Source organism: Pseudoliparis swirei, chromosome 20 (assembly GCF_029220125.1).
Source record: "Pseudoliparis swirei isolate HS2019 ecotype Mariana Trench chromosome 20, NWPU_hadal_v1, whole genome shotgun sequence".
In the NCBI taxonomy this organism is placed as follows: domain Eukaryota; kingdom Metazoa; phylum Chordata; class Actinopteri; order Perciformes; family Liparidae; genus Pseudoliparis; species Pseudoliparis swirei.
In genome coordinates, this window is record NC_079407.1 from 7,182,151 (window position 1) to 7,210,022 (window position 27,872).

Below are 27,872 nucleotides of genomic sequence, written 5' to 3' on the forward strand. Positions count from 1 at the left end.
GATAATATCTAATAGAGAGCCGCCAATTAAAGGCAAAACGTCTTTAAGCAGCCTCGTCGGGATGGGGTCCAAGAGACAGGTAGACGTGTTCAAGTAGAAACCGTTGAAAATAATTGGTCACGGTTGATAGGAGAAAATCCTCAAATATACACCAGGGCATACAGCGGTTTCCAAGGCCATTCCACTTGAGGACAGATTGGCACTGGTTATGGGCAAGAGATTATTAATCTTGTCCCTAATAGTTAAAATCTTTTCATTAAAGAAGTTCATAAAGTCATTACCACTAAGGTTTATAGGAATGCTCGGCTCCACAGAGTTGTGACTCTCTGTCAGCCTGGCTACAGTGCTGAAGAGAAACCTGGGGTTGTGTTTATTTTTTTCTATTATTGATGAGTAATAGGCTGCTCTGGCATTACGGAGGGCCTTCTTATATGTTTTAAGACTATCTCGCCAAACTAAGCGGGATTCTTCGAGATTAGTTGAACGCCATATGCGTTCAAGCTTTCGTGACGTTTGCTTCAGTTTGCGGGTCTGAGGGTTATACCAGGGAGCAAACCTCCTCTTCCTCACTGTCTTCTTCTTCAGAGGGCTATCGAGTCCAGTGTCATTCTCAGAGAGCCTATGGCACTGTCAACAAGATGATCAATCTGGGACGGACTAAAGTTAGACCAGGAGTCCTCTGTTATATTGAGACGTGGTATCGAATCAAATACAGAAGGAATCGCTTTAAATTTAGCTACAGCACTATCAGTTAGACATCTAATGTAAAAACTTTTGACTAACGGAGTACACTCCGGTAGTATAAATTCAAAAGTTATGAGGTTGTGGTCTGACAGAAGAGGATTCTGTGGGAAGACGTTCAAATGCTCAATGTCAACGCCATAAGTAAGAACAAGATCAAGCGTGTGGCCAAAGCTGTGAGTGGGTTTCTGTACTCTCTGACAGAAGCCAATCGAGTCCAACAAGGAGATGAATGCAGCACTAAGGCAATCATTATCAACATCCACATGGATATTAAAATCTCCAACAATAATAACTTTATCGGTTTTAAGAACCAAACTTGATATAAATTCTGAGAATTCAGATATAAACTCTGAATATGGACCTGGTGGCCGGTACAGAATCACAAATCGAATTGGCTGTAGTGTTTTCCAGGTTGGATGTGAAAGACTAAGAACAAGGCTTTCAAATGAGGTGTAGTGTAATTTTGGTTGAGGATTAATTAATAGGCTCGATTCAAAGATGGCTGCTACTGCTGTTTGTATTCATTCTTTGAATCAAGCGATTTGGGATTGCAATTCATAAGGTAGGGGGGGGGGATGTAAAACACAATAAATGCCCTGACATATCCTGGCTTTATTTGCCATGATGCAAATATAGAGCTGAAACAATAAATGGATAAACAGAAAAATTGATAATTGCTAATTCAGGAAAAATATTTTTAAAAGATCAATCAAAAAAGCAATTATTAATTGCATCCCTTGACTTTTGTAGAGCTACCCTGGATTTAAACTGATGCCCTGAGTTTGTAATACAAGCTTTATTATTATTCTTATTATTTTACAAGCTGAATTTCTCTCTGACCTCAAGAACGCCAAACATTCTTCCTCCTCCTCCTCCTCCTCCTCACCCTCACAGAGCGGTATTGATGTAAAGTCTAAACAATGACCACATGAAAGGAAGAACATATTAAGTATTATTCCTCACTCTTTAATCAAGAAATTAGAATACTCCTGAAACCGGCTAAGACCGGATATTAGCCATGAAATTAATAAGATAAATGCAGATGAATGATAACCAGAAAATTAGGGAACCTAAGAGAAAAATATGGCAGCTTGTTACATTACAGAGCTCATTGGTTCTGTTCATTTTCAAACAACGCTCAGTGCGACTAAAAATAAGGAAAACAATTTGCAAACTCAAGATGTTTTTTTTAACAAGAGGAACAGTGACACAAGAGAGTCCAGAGCATCGGGAACGTGTCTGTGAATGTAACACAGTTCATTATAATCTGCAATAATATTCAAAGATTATCAAAACTTTTGGATTCTCACCACATGATCTCATATTGACATCAGAATTAACCAAATACATCAAAACAAGTCAATGTGACTTTAAAACAAGAAAATAGCAATTTATAAAATGTTAATTCATTCCCCGACAACATAAAGAGCAAGAATGCGCGCGACTGCCACATCGTTGTCCTCTCGGTCCGCCGTCCGTGCGCTCCGCTAGTGTTTCACGTCTTTGCCTCGTCGAGCTTCAAGTCGGTTTCCATGGCGCCAGGAGGCATCGTTCAGCTCTCAGAGTCCATGAGGAAGGTTTCAAAGTTCAGGTTGAGCTCGGACACCAGCGCATCCACAAAGTCCTCCATGGTGGGCTGTCTCTGCAGCATCCCTGTCACACACACACACCAAGCAGCAGGGTTTAAAGGTAAGTGTGTGTGCATGTCTGTGTGTGTGTGTGTGTGTCTAATGCACATCTGTCTCTGGGAAGGAAAAAACAACCTGGCGGGGCACTGTGATGAACTGGTTTTCTCTTTCCATTCCTCTCGCCTCATTCTGACAGGAAAAGTGCCGCTTTCTGCAACATTCAAGCTGCTGAGGTCACTGCAGCGGCTTTACTCAAGGGAGCAGTTAGAAGTAAAAACAACAACATTTTAAAGAAAATCCTTTGAAGCAAGGGCTATTTTTTTTTATCCCCAAATTTAGCTCAAATCTAATTAAGTTCTTGGATACGGGCGGCCGCTCCGGAGACTCGTGCTCCGGTTCTGCGACGCCATCATCACACGCACAATGCGTTTTAAGGATGGTTATATTCTTAACGTGCGGATCTCGATATTTGATGTGCAATCAGCGCAACGTATAATAATACATCGAATACATAGAGATGTGGGACTTCTTGCTTTTCTTCTCGTACATTCTCCCGATACCGAGAAGAAGAAGTGTAAACCGGCACAGAAATTCAAAAAGGTATCGGCGCCGCTCGTTTCTCCAACAGATGGAGATGTGAACCGACATGCAGCAGCGAGGAAGTTCTCAACATCTTCAATTTCAGCCTTAAACAAAACAAAAAGGTATGCTGTGCATTTCATAGTGCTCTATAGGGGCGATGCACACACATACACACACACACACACACACACACACACACTCTGGTTACACCATGACTCGTGCTGCAGAGCAAAATGTGTGTGTGCAGCCTGTGAGCGAGTGCTGGGAATGTCCGTCTGTGTTTTGAGGACCCGTCTGTGTCCAGCTCATGCGTGGAGGACTCCCTCGCTCGCTTTACAATTCAGCTGCACGGCCGCTTTGAACTCCGTTCATTTCCCCTTGTGGAGCTGCCAATGTAAACAGGCCCCTCCCCCTCCTTCCTGCATGGGTCACCTCCAACGCACACACACACTCACTCAAACACAAGCATGTCCACACAGGCATGCATGAATACACACACACACAAAGAGTAATTTGAGGATTGTAGAAGTTCTGCAGTGTGTGTGTGTATAAAACCAGTACACACACACACACACACACACACACACACACACACACACACACAGACACAGACACAGACACACACACATACACATACACATACACATACACACACACACACACACACAGATGATTTCCAGCCATAAACGGCCGTTCTAATTCAAAGGGCTGCAGGAGGTGTCGCTGTATCTGCTGCACCTCTTTTGGGGGGCGGCTTTAGCTCAGTGGGGTAAGAGGGCCGTCCTGCAACCGCAGGGGGTTGTGGGTTCCTCCCCATTCTCCCCAAGTAGTTGCAAGTCGAGTGAGCAAGGCAAGGCACTGAACCCCAGTTGGCGCGCGGCGCACTCTCCCTTAATAACTAAGGATGGGTTAAATGCAGAGAACTAATTTCCCCTTGGGGATTAATAAAAGTGTATATTCTATTCTAGTGTATATTCTATATTCTAGTATAGGACTAGACCAGGGGTGGGCAAACTTTTTGACCTGCGGGCCACAATCGGTTCTAAAATGTGACAGAGGGGCCGGGTCAGGAGCATTTGGACATGCAATGTAATTTATTAAACCTGGAAATTGCGTCTGTTTTTTATACATTTCAATTTAAGGTGCAAAGTTAAAGTAAAAACATTGACTGGAAAGAGATCAATGGAATCACTTTCAACATTCAAAACAAATTATTACCCAACGAAATACTCAAGCTCAATAATTTCTAATTGTTTTAAACCCCGCAAAATAATGGACGGATTGTCCTAAGAGACAGACTGTATTAAATATCCTGCCTGCAGCAGAAACTAGAAAGGGGTCTTTAAATTGAGGGCGATGTGCAGCGTCATCTGGTCAGCATGTGTATGAACCCGTCACAAACAGACTGACAGTGCTTTACTCGAGAAAATATGACCCTAAAGCTGACAATTGAAGTTCGATCTAAAAAAAAAATTCATATCTCTTCTGAAAACACACCTTTACTCATGTGGACGAACTGTTTTGGTGTTTGAAATTGGTTTACCAAAGGTCATAGGTTCACAAAAGCAGTGAAATATCTGAATACAATGCTAGATACATGTAATTGCACCTGTCCATCCTGGAGAGGGATCCTCCTCTGTTCTCTCCTGAAGGTTTCTTCCCTTTTCCCCCTGAAGGGTTATTTGGGAGTTGTTCCTGATCCGATGTGAGGTCAAAGGTCAGGGATGTCTATATGTACAGATTGTAAAGCACTCCGAGACAAATTTGTAATTACAAATAAACTGAATTGAATTAAATGAGGAAAACCAAATTTTGTATTAACGTTTTTTTAGTAAAAATTATGTGGTCTGTCACACATTCACCAAAATGATAAAGATGGGACTGAGAAATGACTTCATATTGCAGATAAAGTTTCATGGGGTGTGTGCAAATAAAAAATGACCATTACATTTTTTTATTTTATAAATATGTATAGTACATAAAAAAAAAAAATCCACATTATATACATGTTGTGAAATAGACAACAGAACACAACTATTGACAGACTATTTACAATATGGCTTCACTATAATAACATCATGTCATCGTGTCACGAGACCTCTCTGCTGGCCGGGCAGGTGGAGCTGCAGGTGGAGCTGCAGGTGGAGCTGCAGGCGCTGGTGAATCCTCTCTGTAAAATTCAAGACTAGTCAGCACCGCGCACAAGTTACGGACACCGGGACGGACACCGTGACACGTAACGTGTGGTAAAGACTCTTACCCGGTCCAAGTGGCTCTCTTCTGGCTGCGTGTTCCTCCTCGTGGCTCCGCAGCTCCTCCTCCAGGCTCTGCGCTGCTCGCCAAAATCACTGCAGCTGTTTCTAAATGAGTCTCACCTGTGTGGTGGGCGGGTCCCTTGTGATTTACTGAGTGTTCATTGGTTGTTATTTTCGAAAAATGTTGACAGACAAACTGATTGACAAATCATGGTGAAGGGTTTTGTGTGACGAGTACTTTCCGCGCCAACGCACACCGGAAGTAAACACAGTTGCGATTTGGACAAGTTCGGCGGGCCGGATTAAAAAGCCTAACGGGCCGGATGTGGCCCGCGGGCCGTAGTTTGCCCATGTCTGGACTAGACCATTATAGGACTAGACCATTATAGGACTGGACCGTTACATGAACTATGTATGCCATAGAAAAAAGGTCATAGCATATAGCAGTAAAGAAAAGTAAAAACAAACACTATTAGCCATTTGTGTGAAATTGTCACCATCAACACACTCAATAATTGAGTAAAGGCCCAAAACATGTGTGTGTGTGTGTGTGTGAGGTCACAGTGAACTCTGACCATCACGTTCTCATCATCCTGGAGTCCAGGCGGACATCTTTGCCAAATTTGAAGAAATTCCCTTCCAGGCTTGAGACAAGAAAAGGTTCACGAGAAAAAGCAGGATGGACCCGGAACATGAAGCCTGCAGCCACGGCTGACTTTATGATCTATTCTGCCATGAACACTTCATTAAAATGATCATAAAAGTGCAAGAAAAAATATATCTAAGTGTGCCATAGGAACATCATAAAGAATAGCATGCCATACAAAGTCATAAATGTGCTCAAAATACAAAGCATGCCATAAAAAGTCATTAAAAGTCACATAAATGTCAATAACGTATGCAATAAATAATTGTGAAGAATGTAAAAAGAAAAATGGTTTCATGCATGCCAGAAAAATGTCAGTCGCACAGTCGGTCATACAAATAAATAAATAAACATTGTAAAATAAGTTAGTATGCCATAAAAAAAAAATCCTTCAATTAAAGAGCCGTGAGGTAATAAAACCAACACGCTCAGGTGATGTCTTTCTAGTGTGATCACTTTCACGTTACACATTTACGTGACAGTGATGTGACACGAAAAGAAAAACAATTCTCTCGATTATCAAGAAAATTTAATGTGATCCGCTTTTTACTTGGTCAATATTAAGAGAATAATTACATGTCAGTGACATCTTTTACTAATCCCTGCATTTATACCCCCCCCCCCCAAACTTGACACAAAGGTCAGAGGTCAGTCTTTGAAGCACAAAGGGATCGAATGGCGCCCATCTCCCCAGTGGTTTCACTGGTTTACACCACCACACAAACCAGTGAAACCACGGCAACCGCGTTCCGACATCATGCTCGGCCACTAAATCGAACTCGCCGCACACCGGCACTTCCTCTCATAGATGTCATTTCCTGACTGTTTGTCCACAGGGGGATCTAATGGGGTCTAAGTTACTGTGTTTGACAAGCAATGTTAACATGACAGGAGTGATGAGAGAGGCGGAGGGGGAGGAGAGAGAGAGAGAGAGAGAGAGAGAGAGAGAGAGAGAGAGAGAGAGAGAGAGAGAGCTAGAGAGAGAGAGAGAGAGAGAAAGTTAGAGATCCAAAGGGAGGTGCGATCATGAAAGGGGCTAGTCAGGTAAACAATGGCGCCCTCGCCGGCTTCTCATCACCAACAGCTCTGGTGTCAGCGCCCGCGTCTCACCCGGCGACCGGCGGGAGATGAAGAGAGGCGCGACAATGGCCGGGCGAGGAGTGAGGAGTGAGTCTTTTCTCAGCCCACATCCCTGGGAGAGTCGGAGAGGAATGCAGCGATAACCTCAACGTCACAACAACGCCGCGGAGGAGCGATCCGAGATCTGAGAAGCTGCTTTCTTTTTAGAGATGCACACAAGGAGGCGGGGCCAAGTCAGACATAACAGACCACCGGGGTCCCGTCAGCACACGGAGCAGGAGAAGAAGAAGAAAGGTGAGCGCTAAAGTAAACGGATGGAGCGGCCCGTCCAGAGGGACCACGACACGAGGGCGTCTCAACTTTATGGAACGGAGCGCTCACTTCTGATACAGAACATTTTTTATACATAACATGACGGGGGAAAAAAAAGTTGAATAAATATATACTGGTCTGTATTAAGTGTTATTCCTCTGTCAGATATAAACATATTCTTCTGCTTACCCTATTAGCGACTAGTGGCAAAACATGTGTCCCTACTTGATGACGTGGGGATTTTCAAAAGCTTATCGAAATTATGGATTCCAATTTGGCGTTGAAGTTTTTTTGTATTTATGAGAATTCATGAACACATTTGGATATTAAAGTAACATCTAATGACTTTAGTTCCTGCGTGGCCCACTAAATGGAGCTCTGAGGCAGCTGAATGCCGTGTGACGAGACAGCGGGTCGTTCAAGGTTTTTGATATTCATTTGAACTAATTCAACAGCCATGTGTTTCTTCCAGAAAACACACTGGACGGTCCACAGAGCTCGTTTGGTGAGAAGTAGTTCCCGTCTCTTTGAGTTCCGATGCTGAAGCGGTTGACAGCGGGCAGACCAATAAAACTCACTCTTGGCGACGCGGCGAGGAAACGCAGCGCCAAACCAAACACAGGCTTCGCTTTGTGTCCATTGTTCGCAGAGCCTCGGGACAGAGGCTCTGCCTTGTGAGTCATCTCGTATTTAAGAGTTTCCATTTCCATTCACAATGGCAGCGGCGCGGCCATTGAGGAACCGGGCTTCTACCCGTTACGGTCAACCCGGGGCCGGGGGGGGGGGCAACTTGGCCGGCAGAGTTTGGGCAGGTGTTGAAGAGACGCGCAAACAAACAAAGTGTTTAAAAGAAAAACACCGGGCCTTTCTTCACCGCGGTCTGCAGTCGGGCCTCTGGACGGCCTCGTGCTCCAGGCTGTGGGAACAGTCGAGTCACAGAGTCACTTTTCTTTTGGCTCGACTTTCACGGCCTCTCCTCGTCCCAAATAGCCATTCCCTCACTACAGACCGGAGGAATTAAATCTCATTTTGTATTGTCGGCGTGTTGAAAACGTACCTCTCGGCTTTCCCACTCCTGCCACCTGCTTTAATAGCAAAACGACTTGACATGGGCATTTTGGGTGAATATTTAAATCCGTTACCGTTACCCTCTAATCCTCAAAAGACGCTGCAGCTTGCAGCACAGGTAGACCAGCGAAGACCAGCTCTGAGCCTCGGTAATGACGGCTCTGGGGACAAGAATTCAGTCCCGATCTTTCTAAATTGTTGCCCAGCCTGCAGCTCCTGCTGCTTTGAAATCATCAAACATCGGCGTTACCGCCCAGCTCGCTTTCTTCTTCTTCTGAAAATGGGGGTAAAGTGGCTGCTGAGATACATTTTTCTAAGAACAGATTCACTAAAAAGTTTACCCATTTGAGGGGGGGGGGGGAATCTAGAACATGGGTTGAAGGTTTGGATCATTAGTCATTCAGAGTAAACAACAACAACAACCACCCCCTTTGGAGTAGTGCAGAAACCAACATATTATAATAGTAATAATAATAATAATAGTTTCTACAGAAACCAATATATTTCTGCTGCTCTGCTATCAGAGCACTGATCAGCACAGTTGTTCAGTGTCTTCGACCAATCGGAGGGCTGAGCTGAAAGCGGCAGTTTTATACGATCGATCCCAGTCCCTTGGGCTCGGCCGCGTTTCGCTTCTTTCATGATTTAATTGGTTGCTTTTACAGGCCTATTAAATCCACTCGCCGGGGAGCAGCAGGACACCACAAAGGGAGCGAGCGGCAGCGTGCAGTGACGAGTCACGGCCTCCGCGTGCCGATGAACAAATCCGCGCGGGGCTTTAAGTCGCTCGAGAGCCGACGCTCACACGTCGCCCAACGTGTTGCCGGCTGCCTCCGAAGGTGTTCGGCTGCCGCTTTGACCGTTTCAAACATGTCGAGGTGTGAAGAGAGCGGTTGCTTCTGTCAAAACCCGGAGGCAAACTCGGGCTCGCCGCCCCTGTAATTACTCCTTTGAAGTTCAGGAAGCCTTTTTCTACAAACGGCACTTAAAGACGGGGTCCAGAGAGTGAGCGAGACAAGGGCGATGACAAACGCCGCACAGGAGGCTCTTTGTCGAGGGGGTGCCTCCGCCGAAGAAAAAGAACCTGCGATGTTGTGGAGGATAGTCTGCACAAAACTTAACGTGAGAAAATGTTTCCCACTGAAACATGCAGGAAATCAATCTGGAACTAAATGCAACATCTGTGAAACGCAATTGAAAAAGTATGCACCTTGGATTTTTGATGTTTATGCAAAATGTTGGTCGGTCCACCAATTTATTGCTGACATCATCTTCCCCAGAGGATTAATCCCACTGATTTAGGTGATGCCTGTACAGAATTCCCTCCGCTCCCTCGAGATGTATCACGTTTGTGGTTTTAAGTCACACATGTCAACAACTTTTGGATTCATGCATTGCCATAAAATGTGGTTCAGATATTCATGTTCTCCTCTGACTCTTCAAGCCAAAACTTGATTCGGTCCAAAAACTGAAATTTATGACTATATACATGCATAAAGCTGAATAAACGTGCACCCGGCCCGGCTCAGAAGCTCAGCCTTAGCGCTCGCCTCTCGAAGCCTCGTAAAATAAAAAGCCGATTGTTCACGTTTGCTCTGATTTCATGCGAGAAGAATGTAGAGCATCACTGCAAAGGTGGTTCTCAGGTCGTGGGCTGTGTATTCTAATGAGCCCGCATGAGGAGGGAGAGCCAAACCTGAATGGCTTGTCGAATGTTTTCTGATGAAGGAAGCCAACAACTAAACAACCAAACGGACCGGGTTGTCTCATTTCGCAGTTTGTGGGTGGGTCGTCACTCCAGATGCCCAAATCTATTCAAAAAGAGAGTCTTTCACGATATGACCGCCTTAAAAGGCTTTAACGCTCTGCATTGCTATGTTCTTCACAGCACTGGTGTCATCAAAAGGCAAACTCACCATCAGTAAATCAAGGACGAGACACTGAGGATAATTTCCATCGCAAATCATGTCAGCTTTTATGGAAGGGCTATAAATTGTGTATTTCGCAGCTTCACATCTTAGCTGTGAAGTTTCTCTCCTCTGGCCTCCTCCGAACGATACATCATTGTCCCCAGAGTGCCCGTGGGACTGTGCGGACCACCGTGCTCTTGGGGTTTATTAGCGGCTGTGCGAGCGGTCGTTCGAGCCGCTCGGCCACGCTGCCCTCACACAAAGAGCTCGGCTACTGAGCCGTAGCAGATCCATTTTCTGAGGCTTGCTTATGGGAACAGTCTGGGCCATGAAAGCCGTCTCTGTGGCCGGAGCCGAGGTTCAGTTCAGCCAGTCGATCCCCTTTCACTCCCTCCTTCCCTTTCTCGTCTCGTTCTGCCCTTACCGAGGCAGTTCACGCCGCGGCTCTGGATTTAATGCCGGGTTTCCACGTTTCCTGGGAAACATCCAGTAGTGGGGATAAAGACTGGCCTCTGACTAGCCTTGCTGGGTCCGCTCCGGTTCCCCGTCCGCCACCACGCCTGAAGTGGGGGGGTCGCAACGCAGTGTGACACACGCCTCCATCTACAGGAGTCTTTGTTTGAAATGGGTCGGATCTGGATTCTGAGTCCTTCTCCGAGCCTTCTGCTCTCTTCTGGCCTAAAGATGCATTTGAAATATAAAAAAAAGAAGGGCTGTTGCCATTCAAAACCGTTTTCCATCCCCCAATAGGAATTCAAGATGGTTGCTATGAACCTCTCAACCCCGCAGGGAAAAGTGGCGAGAAAAGCTAAATGTTTTCAGCACATGCACTGATGTCCTCTTGGAACTCTTGACTGCGGCTTTCATGACCTTAAAAGGTAAATTATGATGACACATGTCACCATCAGAATGGCGAGGCGGCTGGATCAGTCTCTTTTAAAATATGAGGTTTTTTAAATTCTTTGTTTGAGCGTTTCTCCAGACATGGAAAATATAATATGATTACAAAAAAAGAGAGAGATGGGTTTCCAATGATTATCACAATTGCACTTGTAGAGTAGACTAAAATGTGAGACTAGAAATAGCATGTAACAATTCCAAGGCTCTTAATTTGATCTATTTCCTGTTGCAAAATGAAATCATTTTGTGTTCTTATTGTGTTAGGTATTATTCCCCCCAAGCAGACATTTTTATAGCAGGCTTGTAAAATGACTTATGACTGTGAATGACAGCCGGAGGGATCAATATGACCCTGATAACTATTCTGCACACAGGGCCTTGGCCTATAATTAGTGTCGCATTCACTTCAAAAGGGAGCCATAAAAACAAATAGTGTCAGTTCAACAACAGTTAATTGGGAAGTTGATCTAATAACAAGGATTTGATCTGTTGGAGGCTGTAATTTCAGAAGCTGGTTGGAGCCGTCACAGAGACAGTGAAGGAGGAGCGAGGAGGTGACCCTGAGGGAGATTTACAGTACACTCCCAAATGTCACCTGATATTACTAATCCCTCTCCTCTCTCCTTCTCTTTTGTCCTGTCCAGACATGCCACAGTGACTGCTCGAGCAGGGGAGGAGGAAGGGAAGAGAGACGGGAGGAAGTAGTTTGTTTAGCCCGTCATGCGTAGTATTCCACGAAAACTACAGCTTCTGCTAAAATGACACAACCTAAAGAACTTCCGTTAGCTGGTGACAAGCAGACGCAGCATCAACAGTCTACAGACATGCTGAGCGGCTGTGCACTACATCCTCACATGAGACGTGTCCCAATGACAGCATACTGAACTAGAACGGGCACTCGGTAGAGCGCATACCTGAATGTCTGTTATGCGTTTATTAACTGGCAACCGAGCAAAGCACACTGGTTGAAAAGATACGCCAAAGTTATTCAAATTTAGGCTGGGACATAAAAAAGAATATTCACAGCACATCTAATAGCTGAGAAGTTTCCGTTGGCAGCAACGTGGTAGACCAACGGACTGACGAAGCCGTCTCTGGTCACGCTGCTTGCACGGCGGAACGATGTTGGTTAAACGCAAAGTTGAATGTCCCGGTCTGGGTTTTAACCCTGCTCAGTCAGCAGTTGTTTTGGTTCGAACCCATAATCATCCATGTCTGTATTTCCTGCCTTCTGGAGTTTATCTGTGCTAAAAAAAATATATATCTAAAAAGGAGCATTTTGTCTTTGAGCAGCGTGAGGTTGCCAGAGGGAGCGGAATCAACGATTTATAGAACAGCAGGACTGCTGTGTCTCTGGGTTGCTTGTTGTAAACAAAGATAATAAACGTTGGGTATGTCAAATTGGTGAATAGGTGCTATTGTGGGGGCTCAAGCACAGAGCGAGTCAAACAGCTGTGAACTAGAACGGGCACTCGGTAGAACGCATACCTTCGCATATCAAAAGATTGGGCATTCAATTATGAAAATGTTGGCATTAGTTGCATGCCAATTGGATATAAATGGTAAAAAGAAGATTTTGACCTTTTCTTGACCTAGACCTTGACCTTTGACCCGATTGATCCCAAAATCTAATCAAATGGTCCCCGGATAATAACCAATCATCCCACCAAATTTCATGCGATTCGGTTTAATACTTTTTGACTGATGCGAATAACACGCACGCACGCACGCATACAAATACACGGCGATCAAACCATTACCTTCTGCATTTTCAATGCGAAGGTAACAAGTGAGAAAAAAAAACTACAACCTGAATAATGGACTCACAGCTTCTTCTGTAGGATGAATAAGCTCCAACTCCCTCACGTGATGCTCAATAGCATCTTTACTGGGGAGGTTTAAGGACTATAATGTAACCATGTCAATCTTACTATTAATATATGAATACTTGTGTGCACTAGTTTGTGCTAGAGATTGATAATCCTTCCTAGGGTTCTCTCATGGTGCTCAAATATATAACAAGATTTCCTGTTTTCATGTATCGTTTTTCAAATATTAATGTATCATGTCATTTCTTTATATTTTATAACAAATTTGAAAATGAACTGGTAAACAAACAAAAAATGACTTTCATTGAACTTTTTATGCGTTTCCCACTAAAATTGTGATCTCGTAAATTAGTATGTTGTCTTTGAAGGATGTTTTTCTACCCCACGTGAGGCAAGAGAGCCGTTGACTCTCCAGGCTGTCAAACGAAATACAACAGCATGTAAGACTAAATATGCAAAACCTTTTTTTGTGTTGATACTGGAAGTTAACGGATTGACACTGATTCCTAAACCAAAAGGAAACCTGGAGATGCACTCAGGGGAATTTTAAAACTTTTTGAAGATGCTACAAATTAGCTAAATTCTCCTGGAGAAGAGAAAGTGTCTTATACGAGGTCAAAAGGTGAGTAGAAAGCTGAAAAATGGTAGAAGGAGAACTGAGACCAAAAAAGTGATGTTCAGATAAACTGGTATTAAAATAATGAGGGTTGTAGAATTTACAGGTAAATATAAAAAATATTCTTGAAACATTTTGTGAAAGAAAAATGGTAAGTTACCTTCCACCATCAGCATGGGCTCCTTGGCTCCTCCGTGGGCCAGCATCTGCCGGCGGTAACGCTCACCCATGTCCCTGAGGAGGAGAACGCGAGCAGAGCAAGCATAAACACGGGAGAGAAAGCGATACGGTTACAGACACCTGAATTCCACCACGGCCACTCGGAGCCCAGGGTTCACGTCTCCTAAGCTGCCTGTTCGCAACACACAGGTGACAGGAAACAGAGAGCTGACAGCTACAGGTGGAACTCAAACAATGTCAGGGGGAAAAGGAGGCCAGGAAGACGGAGAGACGGAAAAGTGGGGGTCGACCGAGGCTTCGTTTGTCTTCGTCCAGATGCAGACACGTCTGTGAATTACATCGAAAACCTGCCAAGTCGGCGTGAGTTTCATATCATGACGTCGATGTCAGACGACGGAGACTTTAACGTATACAGGAAGAGACGGCGTGACCGAAGGCGTTTGTCTCAGCGCCCTAAATGCAATACTGGATTATGCTTTTGCGCCTCTTTGAATGCTAAAGCTCATCTCAAAGAGTCTCCAATGCTATTAGGTTACAATTATTTATGTCTTCTTTGCCAGGAGAATCGGTTTGAATACATTTCTTTAAGGAATACATTTAATTTGCCTCAAACGTACCAAAATCTCAGACGATGAACCAGTTATTTAGATAGAAAATCCCCATTTGCGTTGAGGATATGAGCACATGTGTTAGAGTGAAGTTGAACATTTGATATTCTGCGGTCTCACCTATTTAAAGGATCCTGGACGAAGCACTGTTTCCACACCATTGAGGCCACGGCGCGGGACATGAGGTAGGAGTAGTACTTGGCTCCGTAGCCAATCAGGTGGCTGAATCTCAGCTGCCACGCCTACGGAGGGAAAAAATGTAGACAAATTAAGCCTCAACATTATCAACTTTACAGACGGGGCATCTTAAAATAATCTAGATGTCAACAGGTTCTACTTCTAGCCAACTGGATGAAGCACTACTGAGGGGAGGCAGCAGTGTGTGTGTGTGTGTGTTGAGGTAGCGGTGCGTGTGGTGAGGCAGCAGTGTGTGTGTGTGTGTGTGTTGAGGTAGCGGTGTGTGTGGTGAGGCAGCAGTGTGTGTGTGTGTGTGTGTTGAGGTAGCGGTGTGTGTGGTGAGGCAGCAGTGTGTGTGTGGTGAGGCAGCATTGTGTGTGGTGAGGCAGCAGTGTGTGTGTGTGTGTGTGTGTTGAGGTAGCGGTGTGTGTGGTGAGGCAGCAGTGTGTGTGTGGTGAGGCAGCATTGTGTGTGGTGAGGCAGCAGTGTGTGTGTGGTGAGGCAGCAGTGTGTGTGTGTGTGTGTGTGTGTGTGTGTGGTGAGGCAGCAGTGTGTGTGTGTGTGTGGTGAGGCAGCAGTGTGTGTGTGTGTGTGGTGAGGCAGCAGTGTGTGTGTGTGTGTGTTGAGGTAGCGGTGCGTGTGGTGAGGCAGCAGTGTGTGTGTGTGTGTGTGGTGAGGCAGCAGTGTGTGTGTGTGTGGTGAGGCAGCAGTGTGTGTGTGGTGAGGCAGCAGTGTGTGTGTGTGTGTGTGTGTGTGTGTTGAGGTAGCGGTGCGTGTGGTGAGGCAGCAGTGTGTGTGTGTGTGTGTGTGTGTGTGTTGAGGTAGCGGTGCGTGTGGTGAGGCAGCAGTGTGTGTGTGGTGAGGCAGCAGTGTGTGTGTGTGGTGAGGCAGCAGTGTGTGTGTGGTGAGGCAGCAGTGTGTGTGTGTGTGTGTGTGTGTGTGGTGAGGCAGCAGTGTGTGTGTGGTGAGGCAGCAGTGTGTGTGTGTGTGTGTGGTGAGGCAGCAGTGTGTGTGTGTGGTGAGGCAGCAGTGTGTGTGTGGTGAGGCAGCAGTGTGTGTGTGTGTGTGGTGAGGCAGCAGTGTGTGTGTGTGTGTGTGTGTGGTGAGGCAGCAGTGTGTGTGTGGTGAGGCAGCAGTGTGTGTGTGTGTGTGTGTGTGTGTGTGTGTGTGTGTGTGGTGAGGCAGCAGTGTGTGTGTGTGTGTGTGTGTGGTGAGGCAGCAGTGTGGCAGAGGACGACATCGCGGCCTTTAAAGGGTTACATATTTCCGCTCGTAAAAAACGGTTGAGACAAGACAAAAACAAAATATCCTGATCTCCGAAGATTGAAACATAAAAACTAAACTAAAAGCCTTACATTTGTGAATGTCAACCTTCTGTCAAGTTTTATGTTGGCACTAAAACTAAACCGAAGCAGATTATAAACAAAAGATAAATCTCACAAGTATTAAATGTCTGCTGAAAAATAGGTCAAACACAAGTTCCATCTTTTAAGCCGCCTTCTTCATCTTTATTGATGCCATTATATTGTTGGAATAAACAAAGCTTCTCCTCCAAAAACCTCGATAACAAAACAATAAATCACGTCATGACAGCTCCTTCTCTTAAAAAAAGGACAAAACACGGAAATTTCTAAATGGGAGGAAGCCCCCGTCTCCTCTCTTCTGCCTGAGGGGGCTTCCTCATATCTATAAAGACGAGCCCTCTTATGATCTCAGCACACGGGGACGTCGGGGGGAATTCAACTGGCAACCACTCAAACATTCAGGAAAGACAGCAGCTGCCATAGTTAACAAAATCATAACAGATCGCAGACTCCTCCCCCTCCACCTCACACATGTTTATGATTTACACTCAAACGCCGAGAAACACCACACACACACACACACACACACACACACACACACACACACACACACACACACACACACACACACACACACACACACACACACACACACACACACACACACACACACACACACACACACACACACACACACACACACACACACACACACACACACACACACACACACACACAGTGACATTATCAACGAGTCGCTAGGGCGAACTTGTTATTTAATGATTGCAAATGTACAGTCGATTGTAAATATCATTAGCATTTATTCTCAGTCCTGTTTGTCCAATATTCACTCTGCAATTATAAATATCCTTTATTTAATCTCCAGACGCATGAATCCGGCTCTGTAGCTGCTGGATGATCTCAAACTGTAACTTTGCTGGCCTTAAAAAGAGCTGAGGGGACCCGGGTCAGGTTATAATTCTCTGTGGGCTCATAAGAATGAGAAAATCCTTTCAATTAATACGTGATCCATAGATACTATAAAAACGTACTATAGCAGTCTCATTGAGATCTAATTTCCAAGGTTCATACCAGAGTTCATACTTTATAAGTCATGGCATACATACATTATGAAGAAGAAATCCTCAACGGTCCGTTTCATCAGTTTTGGATTATACCAACAGGGTAATATAGTTAAATTGTCATCTTTTATTATAAAATACGTCCGAGGTAGGAGGTATATAATGAATCCTTGAAATGATTCTGCTATTATTGTATAAAAACGTGATAAAATGGATTAACCGTGTCTATAAAGCAGTTTAAAGTCATTGTGATGAAACCAGGACTAAATTAAAATACTAAGTGGAAAACGTTTCCAAAAACAAAAAGCCAACTGCTTGAAGGAAAAAGAAAACTTAAGATTCTGTATATAACGTACACTTTCCTGTGACATAAACACCTTCAAAATGATGTGACTGGCTTTGAAAGTGTCATACATTTTAAAAACAGCTGGGCGATCCGACAGCATTAAAAAAGATTACGCTTGGAAGTGTCGACTTGACGAGCTCCTCTGGACTTTAACTAGAGTAAAAAGATCTCCTGGGGGCGGTTCTGGCTCCGGAAAGCGCCGACAAGCTCAAAGTTAAAGTTTGCTTCGTCAGCTGGACGCAGCAGCGATGCGGTGCCTTCGGTGTTAAAGCTCATTTACACACTGTGACAAAAATATTTTTGTCTAAAGTTAATCTAAAATAATGAAATTTGACTTTTTTGTGGCTCGAGTTTGAAATCTATGCGAGAGCCAGCGTTTCATTTGAAGACTCTTTGACTTCTCGGGTTTGTGGCCGCTCGTATTCTGGAAACACATTTTAAAACGCTGATGAAGAGCCGTTTGGTGTCGTGTCTCGAGTCTTTGACGAGACGCTTTAAACACTTCATCAAACGTTGCACAGAGATGTTTTTCAGACGCTCCTTTCTGTTCCCAACCCCGTTGCCTCACATCAAATGATTAATGTCAACATCCGAGCGAGAGTGGATGACATGTCAGCGAGATATCCCTTTGATCATGACATTCAGAAAGGGAGACAAAGTCAGCGCAGGCTTCTAACTCTGTGAGATAAAACACTTTAGTGGCGTTTAGTTCATGGTGCATTCACATTTCTACTTAAAAACACTGCTCATTTATTTAAAAAATGAGACCATGCGAGATTAAAGAAATGTCAACACAGCAGGCAGAACATCTTGCTTTCTGCCATTTATTTCCAAATATTATCTTCGGCTCAAGGGTGAGCATGTGGTCTGTGTTACTTACAGGCGATCCTCTTTCTCTCGGCACACATTGGGAAATGATAGCCCTGCTCTATAAACTATACACATGTCAGCATCACCCTAATGTTTATAATCTGCGCTCTCCGTAACCTATTAGCCACTCAAATGTTCACTTTGCTGTGGAAACTTCTCCTGAGCCGTGTTTCCATGAGGACCGCTGGAGAAACAGGTTTTAAGTAGAGTCTGTCATTGACGGGTCTAAACAAATCTGCTTCCACTTGCTCTGATCCAATGATGACCTAATCATCCTCAGTTTCTGCGAGTTCAAATGAGGAAACCGATCCGCCTGTGGTGAGCTGTGCACACGGAGGCGAAGTGTCTGTTAGCTCTTTCAGTGTGGTTCGAAAAGTTGAAGAGACTATATGACATGAACCCAGATCTCTGGAGCGGGAGCTACAAAGCAGGAGACAAGCAGAAGAGTGGGAGGGCCCCTGTGACTCGGACTTTTGGGAGAATATACAGCAGTTCTGAAATCTCTATTCCTGATGGCAGCCCACATAATTATAGCCCAGAATAAAGACTTTATGAAGGCCATTCGTGGCTAAATTATGACTTCTCCCTCCTTGCCTCACCCACTCGGCCACAGCTGCAAAAGTGGGGGAAATGGAGAGCTTTCATTAAAGGAAGAGTTTCAAATATTTCCCCCAGGGAGAGCTCATTCATAGTTTACCTCCGCTTTGTTATTTTAGCAGGGCTTTAAAAAAAAAAAGAGGCTTTAATCCCATAAACGCTGATGGTAAACGATATATAAAACCAGAGAGAAAGGAAAGAGAAGGAGAAAGAGAGCTAAAAAGGACCACGTTTGTGTTGTTTCTGTGCTGAGATCAAGTGAGCAGTGAGGGGAGGGACCGCACAGAACTTTCCCCAAATTATCAAACCTCAAAGACTGTATTGGATCTAAAGACACAGTATTAAAAGAGACACTGTTAAAGACAGTGTGTTAAACGGCACAGAGACAGCAGGATATGTACCGTATTTTCCGTATAAGGCAAGCCGTAGAACTTCTGCTGCATCTCCTTCAGGATGTCTGTGGTGCTGTGGTTCTGAGGTTGGCTGTGGTAGATCTGGTCCAAGACAGCATAGAAGATCTGCCCAGGAAAAAAAACACAATCAGTCCTGCACCTACAAACCAAGTATTAAAAGAAAAATAAATAGAGTTTTCCATACAAATAGGGGCCAAAAAATTTGTTTTTCAACTTTCTATATTATTACTATCATATCAATGACAATAATTTAAAGTAGTTTAAGTGTCATCCCTGTTCGTCAAACCAGCAGCGTATAAGGAAAACTTAGGTAATATGGTTTAATAATGAATAAATATAATATAATATGATTAATATAAATAATAAAATATCATTTTTTTAATTATACAAAGTTGAAAAAACAAGCAGATGCTGTTAAATGTTTGCGATAAACTACATCAAAAACGGACTGGAGGCTTTTGCACTTGATGAATCATCGATCACGCAGTATTTCTGCAGTTGTGTAGTCTTGTAAAAGTGAAACAGACTTTCAGGTGTGTGTGTGTGTGTGTGTGTGTGTGTGTATGTGTGTTTGGCCATTATACCTGCATCTGGGTGTCTGCGGCTCCGCACACCTTCTTTGACTCACACAGGCGAGCCACCATATTCTCAGGGAGAGACTGTCAGACAATGAAACAGACAGTAACAAAACAGACAGTAAGACGTCCTTTCATCTCATCCAAGTCCATCCTTTCAGTCATGGATCAAAGTCGGCATGATAACTGCAGATGTGACTCATAAATAATATCGCAGCTATAAGCCAAAACATTAAGCCGGTAATATATTAGTAAAATCCCGATGTATTGGAACACATCTTTCTCCAACTATTGAGTACTATTTTAGTGGTTCAAGACGATCTGTATTCTGAGGGTTGAGGTGTACCTGTCCAGTTTCATAGTGGCGTGCGAACTTGCCGATGACTCTATAGTCAGTGGCAAAGTACTCCATGAGGATGGACGGGACTTCAGCGAAGTCAGTCGCACATCTGGTTCCTGGAGGAGAGGATGTCAGAGCTTAGAGACAAGAACAAACATTTAAACAAAAGGGACGTCTGGCCAAGTCATTACCGAATCGACCCGACACGCAAATCCAATGTGCTCGGTACCGTATGTCATTTTAACCATCAACAGGTGTTTAAATGGAATAGCAAGTGGAATACAAAAAAAACTTTAAAGAGGGCACAAACAAAAAAAGAAGCAGATAGGATTAAAGTTACAGGTGATGGAACCGCCGTGAGTTTACATGCAGAATTGTGATTGAAGTCGCCTGTCTAAACATCTGTAAACATGGTGTCCATCAAGAAAACAGCCTGAAGTTGTGCGAAAAGATACCGCTATTAGTGCCAAATAAATATCTTTGGGATCTTGAATTACTGGAGAAGAAATCCATCATCTGTATCCGACAAGAGAAACAGACCGACAGCGTTGCTTGCCAAGCATAATCTAAAGCGCTCATCTGGGCTCACGCTATCAGATTTACCCTCTATTTTTAATATGCCAAATCCTCTGCCAGGTAACCAGTTTAAATACACGTGTACAACCACCATATTCTTTTATCCTACTTATAATTTAGATGTAAATTCAAGAACAAGTTAGTACGTTGCACATGGTCACTGCTCTGGGCTCACCAGTCACATGCTGGTAGCGAGTGCGTCCCAGCATGGAGTGCATGGCGTGTCCCATCTCATGGAAGAGGTTCTCCATCATGCCGGGGGTGAGCAGGGTGGGGGCTCTCTTGGTCGGGTGGGGCAGACTCAACATCAGCACCACGACCGGGATCTGGTACTGACCCGTTTCCTGGCACTGGCGGCCACCGCGGATGGTGAAGTGACAGTCCTGGGTGGAGGAGGAGGAGGAGGAGGTTATATTGATTTGAAAAATTAATCATGTAGTTGCATATTTAATTACTGATTTAATAAAGAAAATAATACTGATTGCAACATTGTCTTTTCATTTCCGGCATTTAATGATCATTTGTATTGTGATCAACGGGAAAAAATCTAACATTTTAAATCAACTAATTGGACGTCCAATAACAAAAAATCTATTTAATTATTTAGCTATCAATATTATGTAATATATTGAGTTATACGTTTGATTTGTCCGATAACCTTCTACTACATTTTGTCAGAATCAATTGTAAAAAATAAAAATCAATATTTCCTGAGGAGAAATTATTAACAATCTGTAAAGACATTGTAGATGTGTGTATACACACCTGATGAGGTTTATCCTGCCGTTGGAAAAAGTCACAGTAGATATATCCCAGTAATCCCTCTGTCTCGTGTACCACAGCCTGAGAACACACACACACACACATATATAAAAGACACATTAGACACTTTGATCTTTGAAAAACACCCCATGGGTATCAAATGGTTGAAAGCCGTCTATGTTTTAACAGATGTTTAATCACAGCCATTTTGTTCCATAAGTGAGATTTACCAGTTTGCGGACATCCTCGCTCCAGACCTCTCCGGCACTGGCGTGTTCGGACACCAGGGAGACGCCGTAGAGCTGAGAGAAGAGGTTGTTCAGCCCCTCCATACAGGCGCCCAGAGAAAAATATGGACTGTACAGACTGGGCTCTGTGTTGTACCTGCCATGAGCAAAACAAGCCAGAACAAACAGATTGTATTCAAAGAAATTGTGTGACAAACACAACCAGATAGTTTAAAAGTCCTATGCTTTTGGGCTGATGTGTGTGTATGTGTGTGTGTGTGTGTGTGTAACATTGTGTGTAACAGAAACAGCTCAGAGGGAGAAACCACTTTTTCATGCAATCCTGAGTTTCTTCAGGAATGTTCTGCTAACTAGCAGAGTCCAAAAAGATTAGAGATGTATGGCAGCGTTGCCGAGGGGAGGACAAGCGAGCAGATCCCCTCCTGCAGGAGCCCTGGGAACAGTCCCCGACACATGGTTACGCAGACGATTTGTTGGCCGCTTAAATCCAAAGGACACATGAGGGATCCATAATGTCTGCAATAAAGATTTATTCAAAACTTCTCCGGAACGTCTGGCCTGTCGTGTTATTAGTCTCCGGAGACGGTGGGGGGGTTAATTAAGGAACAGAGATATCTGTTCGGCTTGGAGACACTCAATGGCAATAAGGCATCTTGGAGTTTTAAGATGGAGTTTCCCTGCCAAAGATGATCACTGTGCAAATGAGTTATCTCTGTATTGGATCTTTCTCATATAAAAAAAAGGCATAAAAATAAGCGTTTCAGTACCAAGGGCAAAACTATTACGACATATTACCAGCTGTTGGAAACAGCTGCAACTCTTTGACTGATCCAGATGGAGCCCGAGAATGACTAAACCATTAATTGTACTGTTCCAGCACCATTGACCAAACTTCGAAACTTCTTCAGATATTTAATTTGTGCTGCTGGAGAACTCTGGGAAAAAATATTTTGTCACATTCATATTTTTTGGAAAGAGAGAAGAATTTAAATAAATGCCATTTTTATTTTATTATTATTATTACTGTAACTTTAAGATGTTTAAGATTCTTTAAAAAACAAAAGGGGACAGGCTAAGTTTTACAATAACCATATTTGGTGCATTGGTTGTCATTAAAGTCTAATTAGCTACAGACTAAAGAGTAAGACAAATGTGGTCATAATGTCGCTGTGTCTAATTTAATGCTGAGCCCAAAACAAACACTGGGATTCAGGGCATAAACATTAAATGGTCCAAACTGCCACAGCTACAAACACTAAAAAAGAAAACAGGCTAAACTTCTCTCCTAACACCCTGTGTAACATCAGACACCCGAGGATGAGCCGGGACCCCAGAACAGCTCACGCCTCGGTGTAATATGGAATTACAAACATCTGAAAACAATCCCAAAGATAAGGATCAAGACTACTTTATCAAATGACAGCAGGCTGAATAGTAAGTTTCATAAGATACTACTCACTTTTCAGCACGCAAGACGCCACTGAGGTACGGATGATCCCATGGCATGAGCTCCTATGAAATTAGTATTTTATTTACATGCGATGTCAAATTACACCGAGAATCAACTACACTGAATTACAGTCAATCTAAAAGAGAAGAAAATGGAAAACAACAACCAGCTTAAAATCATTTGGCAAATAATAAAAGTAATTGTCTAATATCTGCTAGAAAATATCCGTGTTTGTGAAGAATATGTTGTGAAACCAAAACCAAAAAATTTATAAAAGACATCACTCACAGAATTGTGAGGGTTGAGTTTCTTCTTCATGTTCCCCATCATCGTAAAGTCTTTGGCTGTTCTGTGACATAAAAGAGAGAAACAGTTAAGAGCTGATTGGCTTGAGGCATTCATTCCAGTCTTTACCCATGTACCTCCACTCAGGGTCAAAGGGTGGGGAGGAGAAACCTATCCCAGCATGCATTTGGCTGAAGGCAGGGAAACACCATGGACTGGCTACCACGCCCACGGGCTCACATTCGTACATGAGGGTAGTTTAGAGTCTCAGGTGCACCCGACTTGCATATTTTTGGGCTGTTGAGGATTACGCATGCCGACTCAGACAATGTGACAGAGGGAGTCCAAACAATCCATTAAACTGAGAGGGCGTGAAACCAAACAAAGCGTGAGCTGTAGCACTGACTACCAAAGCTGCCAATCTGCAGATACAACAGGATTCCTGGTTCCTCCTCACCTACCAAACCAAATTCTCCCACAAAATCAGCATCTTCAGACAGGACTGATGTACATTACAGTGTGAGCTGATGTACATTATTCTAAAAGCGTACACACCCACAAACGGATGGACTGGAACATGTGCAGTGAAGATGCAGAAAGCCACAACAGAGCCCGAGCTCACCAACTCCAACCAAGTAGATCAGCAATGAAAGCGGTGCATGGATGGGTGGAGATGTTGAAGGTGCCAAACCAAAAGACGTGAGCTGCCCACTCTTACGTCAACCAATCAGTTGTTTCGATCTCAGACGACTACGATTTCTTTAGTGGATAAACTGTTCCATTTTTACAAGTGACAGCTGTAGGACAGTAGAGCTCCGGAGAGATGAAGCACCCAGTACAACTTTTACAGCCTGGAAGGGTGAACTAGAACAAGAACAGAGGATCCTCACATGCGCGTGATGAGGTTGCCTAGGACAGTGTCACATGGAGCACACAGAATGTATAGAACAGGAATGTGAATAAACGGCGGAAACGTGACAATAACTAATCAAATCAATATCGTCCAGAGTGAATACATCTGTGGATCTCTCAGTTCAGGTAACATGGACTGCTGAGCGTCAGGCCCCAACTTATAGTTATATGGTATATGTGTATACTACCATAGTATATGTATGTATATATAGTATACTACTATATTTGTATATACCCCTGTATATTTAGTATTAGAATTTTGAATTTTGTTTTGTGTTTTATATTTATTTTCATTGATGCTCTGATGTGCACCGCTGCTGTGATTTTTGAAATTTCCCCACTGTGGGACAAATAAAGGAATATCATATCATATCATCTCATATCATATAGTGAATTATAAAAGGGAAGCATCTTTTCACATCTTTGACAAAAACCGTACCTGTCTGACAGCTTGTCTGTTAACAACTGAAGAAAGCTCATCACCGTCTCTACAAACAGAAATAAAAATGAAGTGAACTTTTGTAGCTCGTCATATTAATATTATTACCAATTACTGTATAGAGAATACTGAAATAATAATGACAACCACACAGTTGCAGCACTGACTACTCATGAGTTCTACTGATGCTGAATCAAAGAGACATATTAACCGGGGGTCTTGGCCATGGTTCCCTTGAGGGCTCTGTGTCCGTAGGAGTCGTAGCCCACCAGTTGGGCCAGTTTGTATCTGCATTTCAGCAGCTCGTCCAGACACTCCATCAAATCTGCATTTGGATAAAGGTAAATCCTGAAGGCAATTTCTCGCACCTACAAGTGGATGAGAATAAAGAGCAAAACTCATGAAGGGACATAATATTAAGCAATATATAAACAAACGTGGAGAAGAAGACAAACACGATCTGCACATCAAGAGTTACAGTTCAGAGATCATTGGACTGTGTTTGGACTTAATATATTTCTGTATCACATCTCGCTCTTCTATTTGTCTGGATGGTGCTTTTAGCCTCCTTTATGAGAAACATAACTAAAATGATATTAAGATTAGAGAAAATCTGTTAACATGAATAAAGACTATTTTTGTAACATAAAGATCTGAACTAAATATAAATATGGAAATCTTTCACATTAAAGTTAGTAACTTTAAGCGAGAGGTTATTGTAGATCTACCTCCGGCAAATACTGACAGGAGGGAGGAGCCGATATTTCATGAAAGAAATGCTTTTAAATTCTTGTGTATTTCGAAAGCTTCTATATTTTTTTTACTTATTAAATCAAGAAAGTATTGGCTAAAACAATTTTCAAAATTCCCTTAATCTAATATAAGGCAACAGTGCCACCTGCTGAGCAAAAGCAAGACATGTTCTGGTGACCCAGACCAACTGAAGCACATACCAGGTCATTGGAGGAATCTGCATGTAATCCCCCAATTTGGACGAAGCTTCCTTCTTCTGCAAAGTGCGAGTGCAGATGCTCAGGAATAGCAGAGCTCGCAATTCTGTTCGGCAGGTGAGAGCCGACGATAAACTTGTTGTTTAGATCCAACAGCTTTACGTGGAGGGCGACGGCCTCTTTCCTCTGCAGAGAGAAACAAAAGCAGCAAGTTTACTAAATTACACTGCACAGGGGAGGGGTATATTAAAACATGTCGTCATCACACATGATTGATAACTTGTGTGTTCCCACGTAACATAACCATCTCACCAGTTTGTCATCCAGATGAATTCCACTGATTTTAAAGTCGAACATGAACAGCTCTGCCACTCGTCTGAAAAAAGGCAGAAATAAAATCAATAACTTGACATCATGCTACAGGATATTATCAATAAACATTAGTGTAATTATGGACAGAGATAAACAAGTAATCCTACAACCATATACTGAATAAGACGCCGGTAAAATTACCTCGTATCGGGGTCCAGCTGAGCCACAATATCCGGGCTCTCCAGCAATATTTTCAGACTCTTGCAAAGCTCAACGTTGGTGTTCAGCCTGAAACACACAAATGTCGAGAACGTAAACATCATCAAATGAACTGTATCTGTCTCAACTGACAACTGCATAACAATGTGTATTAACGACCAGCGTTATCTTCCTGTTGCACAAGTTTGTCCTTTAGATCACAACAGAGATGTGCGCGGGTGCCTAATTGTAATTAAATTCAACTCAATTCAGTTTATTTTATACAGCCCAATATCACAAATTCCAAATGTGCCTCAGAGGGCTTTTACAATCTGTACACATACGACATCCCTGTCCCAGGACCTCACATCGGAAAAACTCCTAGAAAATATAGAAAAAAATACTTTCACGGGGGAAAAAAGGGAAGAAACCATCAGGAGAGCAACAGAGGAGGATCCCTCTCCCCAGATAGACAGAATCAATATATGCCATGTGTACTGAAGGAATCATTACAGAGTTACGACACATTCAATGAATATGACAGAACGTATGAATAATTCGTAATAGGCATGGACCACGATCCAGACCTCCACAATCCATGAAACAGAAGGAGGTAGAGAAAAGGAGGTCGAATGCTGCTTTGAAAGACTTTTCGCTAAGGTGCCACTTACTTCTCCACAACTGTGCCGATCTCTATGCAGGCCTTCTCTGCAGCCTCGCGAAACGCCGGATCTGGATGTGCTACTTTCACGAAGTCTGCCTGTAAGAGCGAGAACATTTACTGCTGGCTTACAGCTCTTCAGATAACACTGGAGGCATTTCAGCACATGATGCTCAGCACAGAAGTCGAGGAGCAGCACAGTTTAAGATGCTTTTAAACATGCACAAGGCACATTTGGGGTGTTGCACTCACCAGATCAGCCACTTTACACAAACCATCTGAGAGTTGGTCAAAGGACTCGACTGTCTCGACCCCTGGAGGACAGGAGCAAGCTCTTTCCACCAGACGCGCTGTGTTCTTCAGAGCCGTTTTGGTGGCGGCCTGGAAGCCTTCAGGACAGCTGAGCTCTGGCACCCCAAACAAACCCTGCAGCCAGAGGTCAAACACACACAGAGATGACGGTTTTTTTGTTTTTACCATGAACCGATGCAGTCTCTATTTACATTATTTCATTGAAGCTATGCGCACTCGTGTAGCGGTGTTGCAACTTAGCAGACGATATTTAAGACGGTTACAAACCACGTTTTTCTCCAACACGTTCGGTCGTTTGTGATGTGTGGCATTGAAAGCGGCTCCTACGGGAGACCATGTTGTGACGTTTCTCCGAACATGCGTCCAAAGGCTCCGGTGCTTCACAAAGTGAAGTAACCGTTTACACGCAGACATTTTGTACTAAATCTGCTTTCCTGGTGAAGTCTCAGTGGCGGACAGAGGACATGCTAAACTGTAGCTCAAACGTTAGACTTTTTTCAAAAGCTGGAAATAAAAATAAACTAATGCAAAGAACGTTAATCGGGTCGAAACGTTTCTCTTTAATGTTTAGCCTCACTGAATTGTTGTTATGTGCCAAGAGCTGTTGAGAGGTGTAACTGTCAAGCCAACTGACACAACTGCTCACATGTTAGCATAATCTAAGACAATCTAAGTGACTGTCGCAGGACGTATTTTCGTCATTTT

At 43.5% G+C, this 27,872-nt stretch overlaps 1 protein-coding gene across 2 annotated transcripts; it reads right to left on the minus strand.

Annotated features, from left to right (window-relative positions):
• Positions 1–1,689: 1,689 nt before the first annotated feature.
• Positions 1,690–27,783, minus strand: LOC130210620 (mitochondrial intermediate peptidase-like). 2 transcript variants are annotated; one of them, XM_056441075.1, is made up of 19 exons: positions 27,438–27,783; positions 27,108–27,281; positions 26,866–26,954; positions 26,198–26,284; positions 25,997–26,060; positions 25,688–25,870; positions 24,946–25,102; positions 24,735–24,783; positions 23,387–23,447; positions 23,108–23,160; positions 21,631–21,784; positions 21,404–21,481; positions 20,814–21,021; positions 20,069–20,178; positions 19,732–19,806; positions 19,136–19,252; positions 14,479–14,600; positions 13,731–13,804; positions 1,690–2,397 (listed from the first exon to the last, which is right to left on the minus strand). In XM_056441075.1, exons 1-19 carry the CDS (start codon positions 27,579–27,581, stop codon positions 2,297–2,299), a joined length of 2,100 nt encoding a protein of 699 aa, XP_056297050.1. In that variant the 5' UTR covers positions 27,582–27,783; the 3' UTR covers positions 1,690–2,296. The 2 variants fall into 2 exon arrangements, with proteins under 2 accessions (XP_056297050.1, XP_056297049.1); XM_056441074.1 differs by having other exon boundaries at positions 27,435–27,783.
• Positions 27,784–27,872: the final 89 nt, after the last annotated feature.

Excerpts from the sequence above, each read along its gene's own strand:
- LOC130210620 (XM_056441074.1), bottom strand. The coding sequence starts at position 27,581 with ATGTCTGCGTGTAAACGGTTACTTCACTTTGTGAAGCACCGGAGCCTT. Across the intron at positions 25,103-25,687 it reads CAGATTCCTCCAATGACCTG|GTGCGAGAAATTGCCTTCAG; the intron begins GTATGTGCTTCA and ends ATCCACTTGTAG. Across the intron at positions 21,022-21,403 it reads GGCAGGATAAACCTCATCAG|GACTGTCACTTCACCATCCG; the intron begins GTGTGTATACAC and ends TCCTCCACCCAG.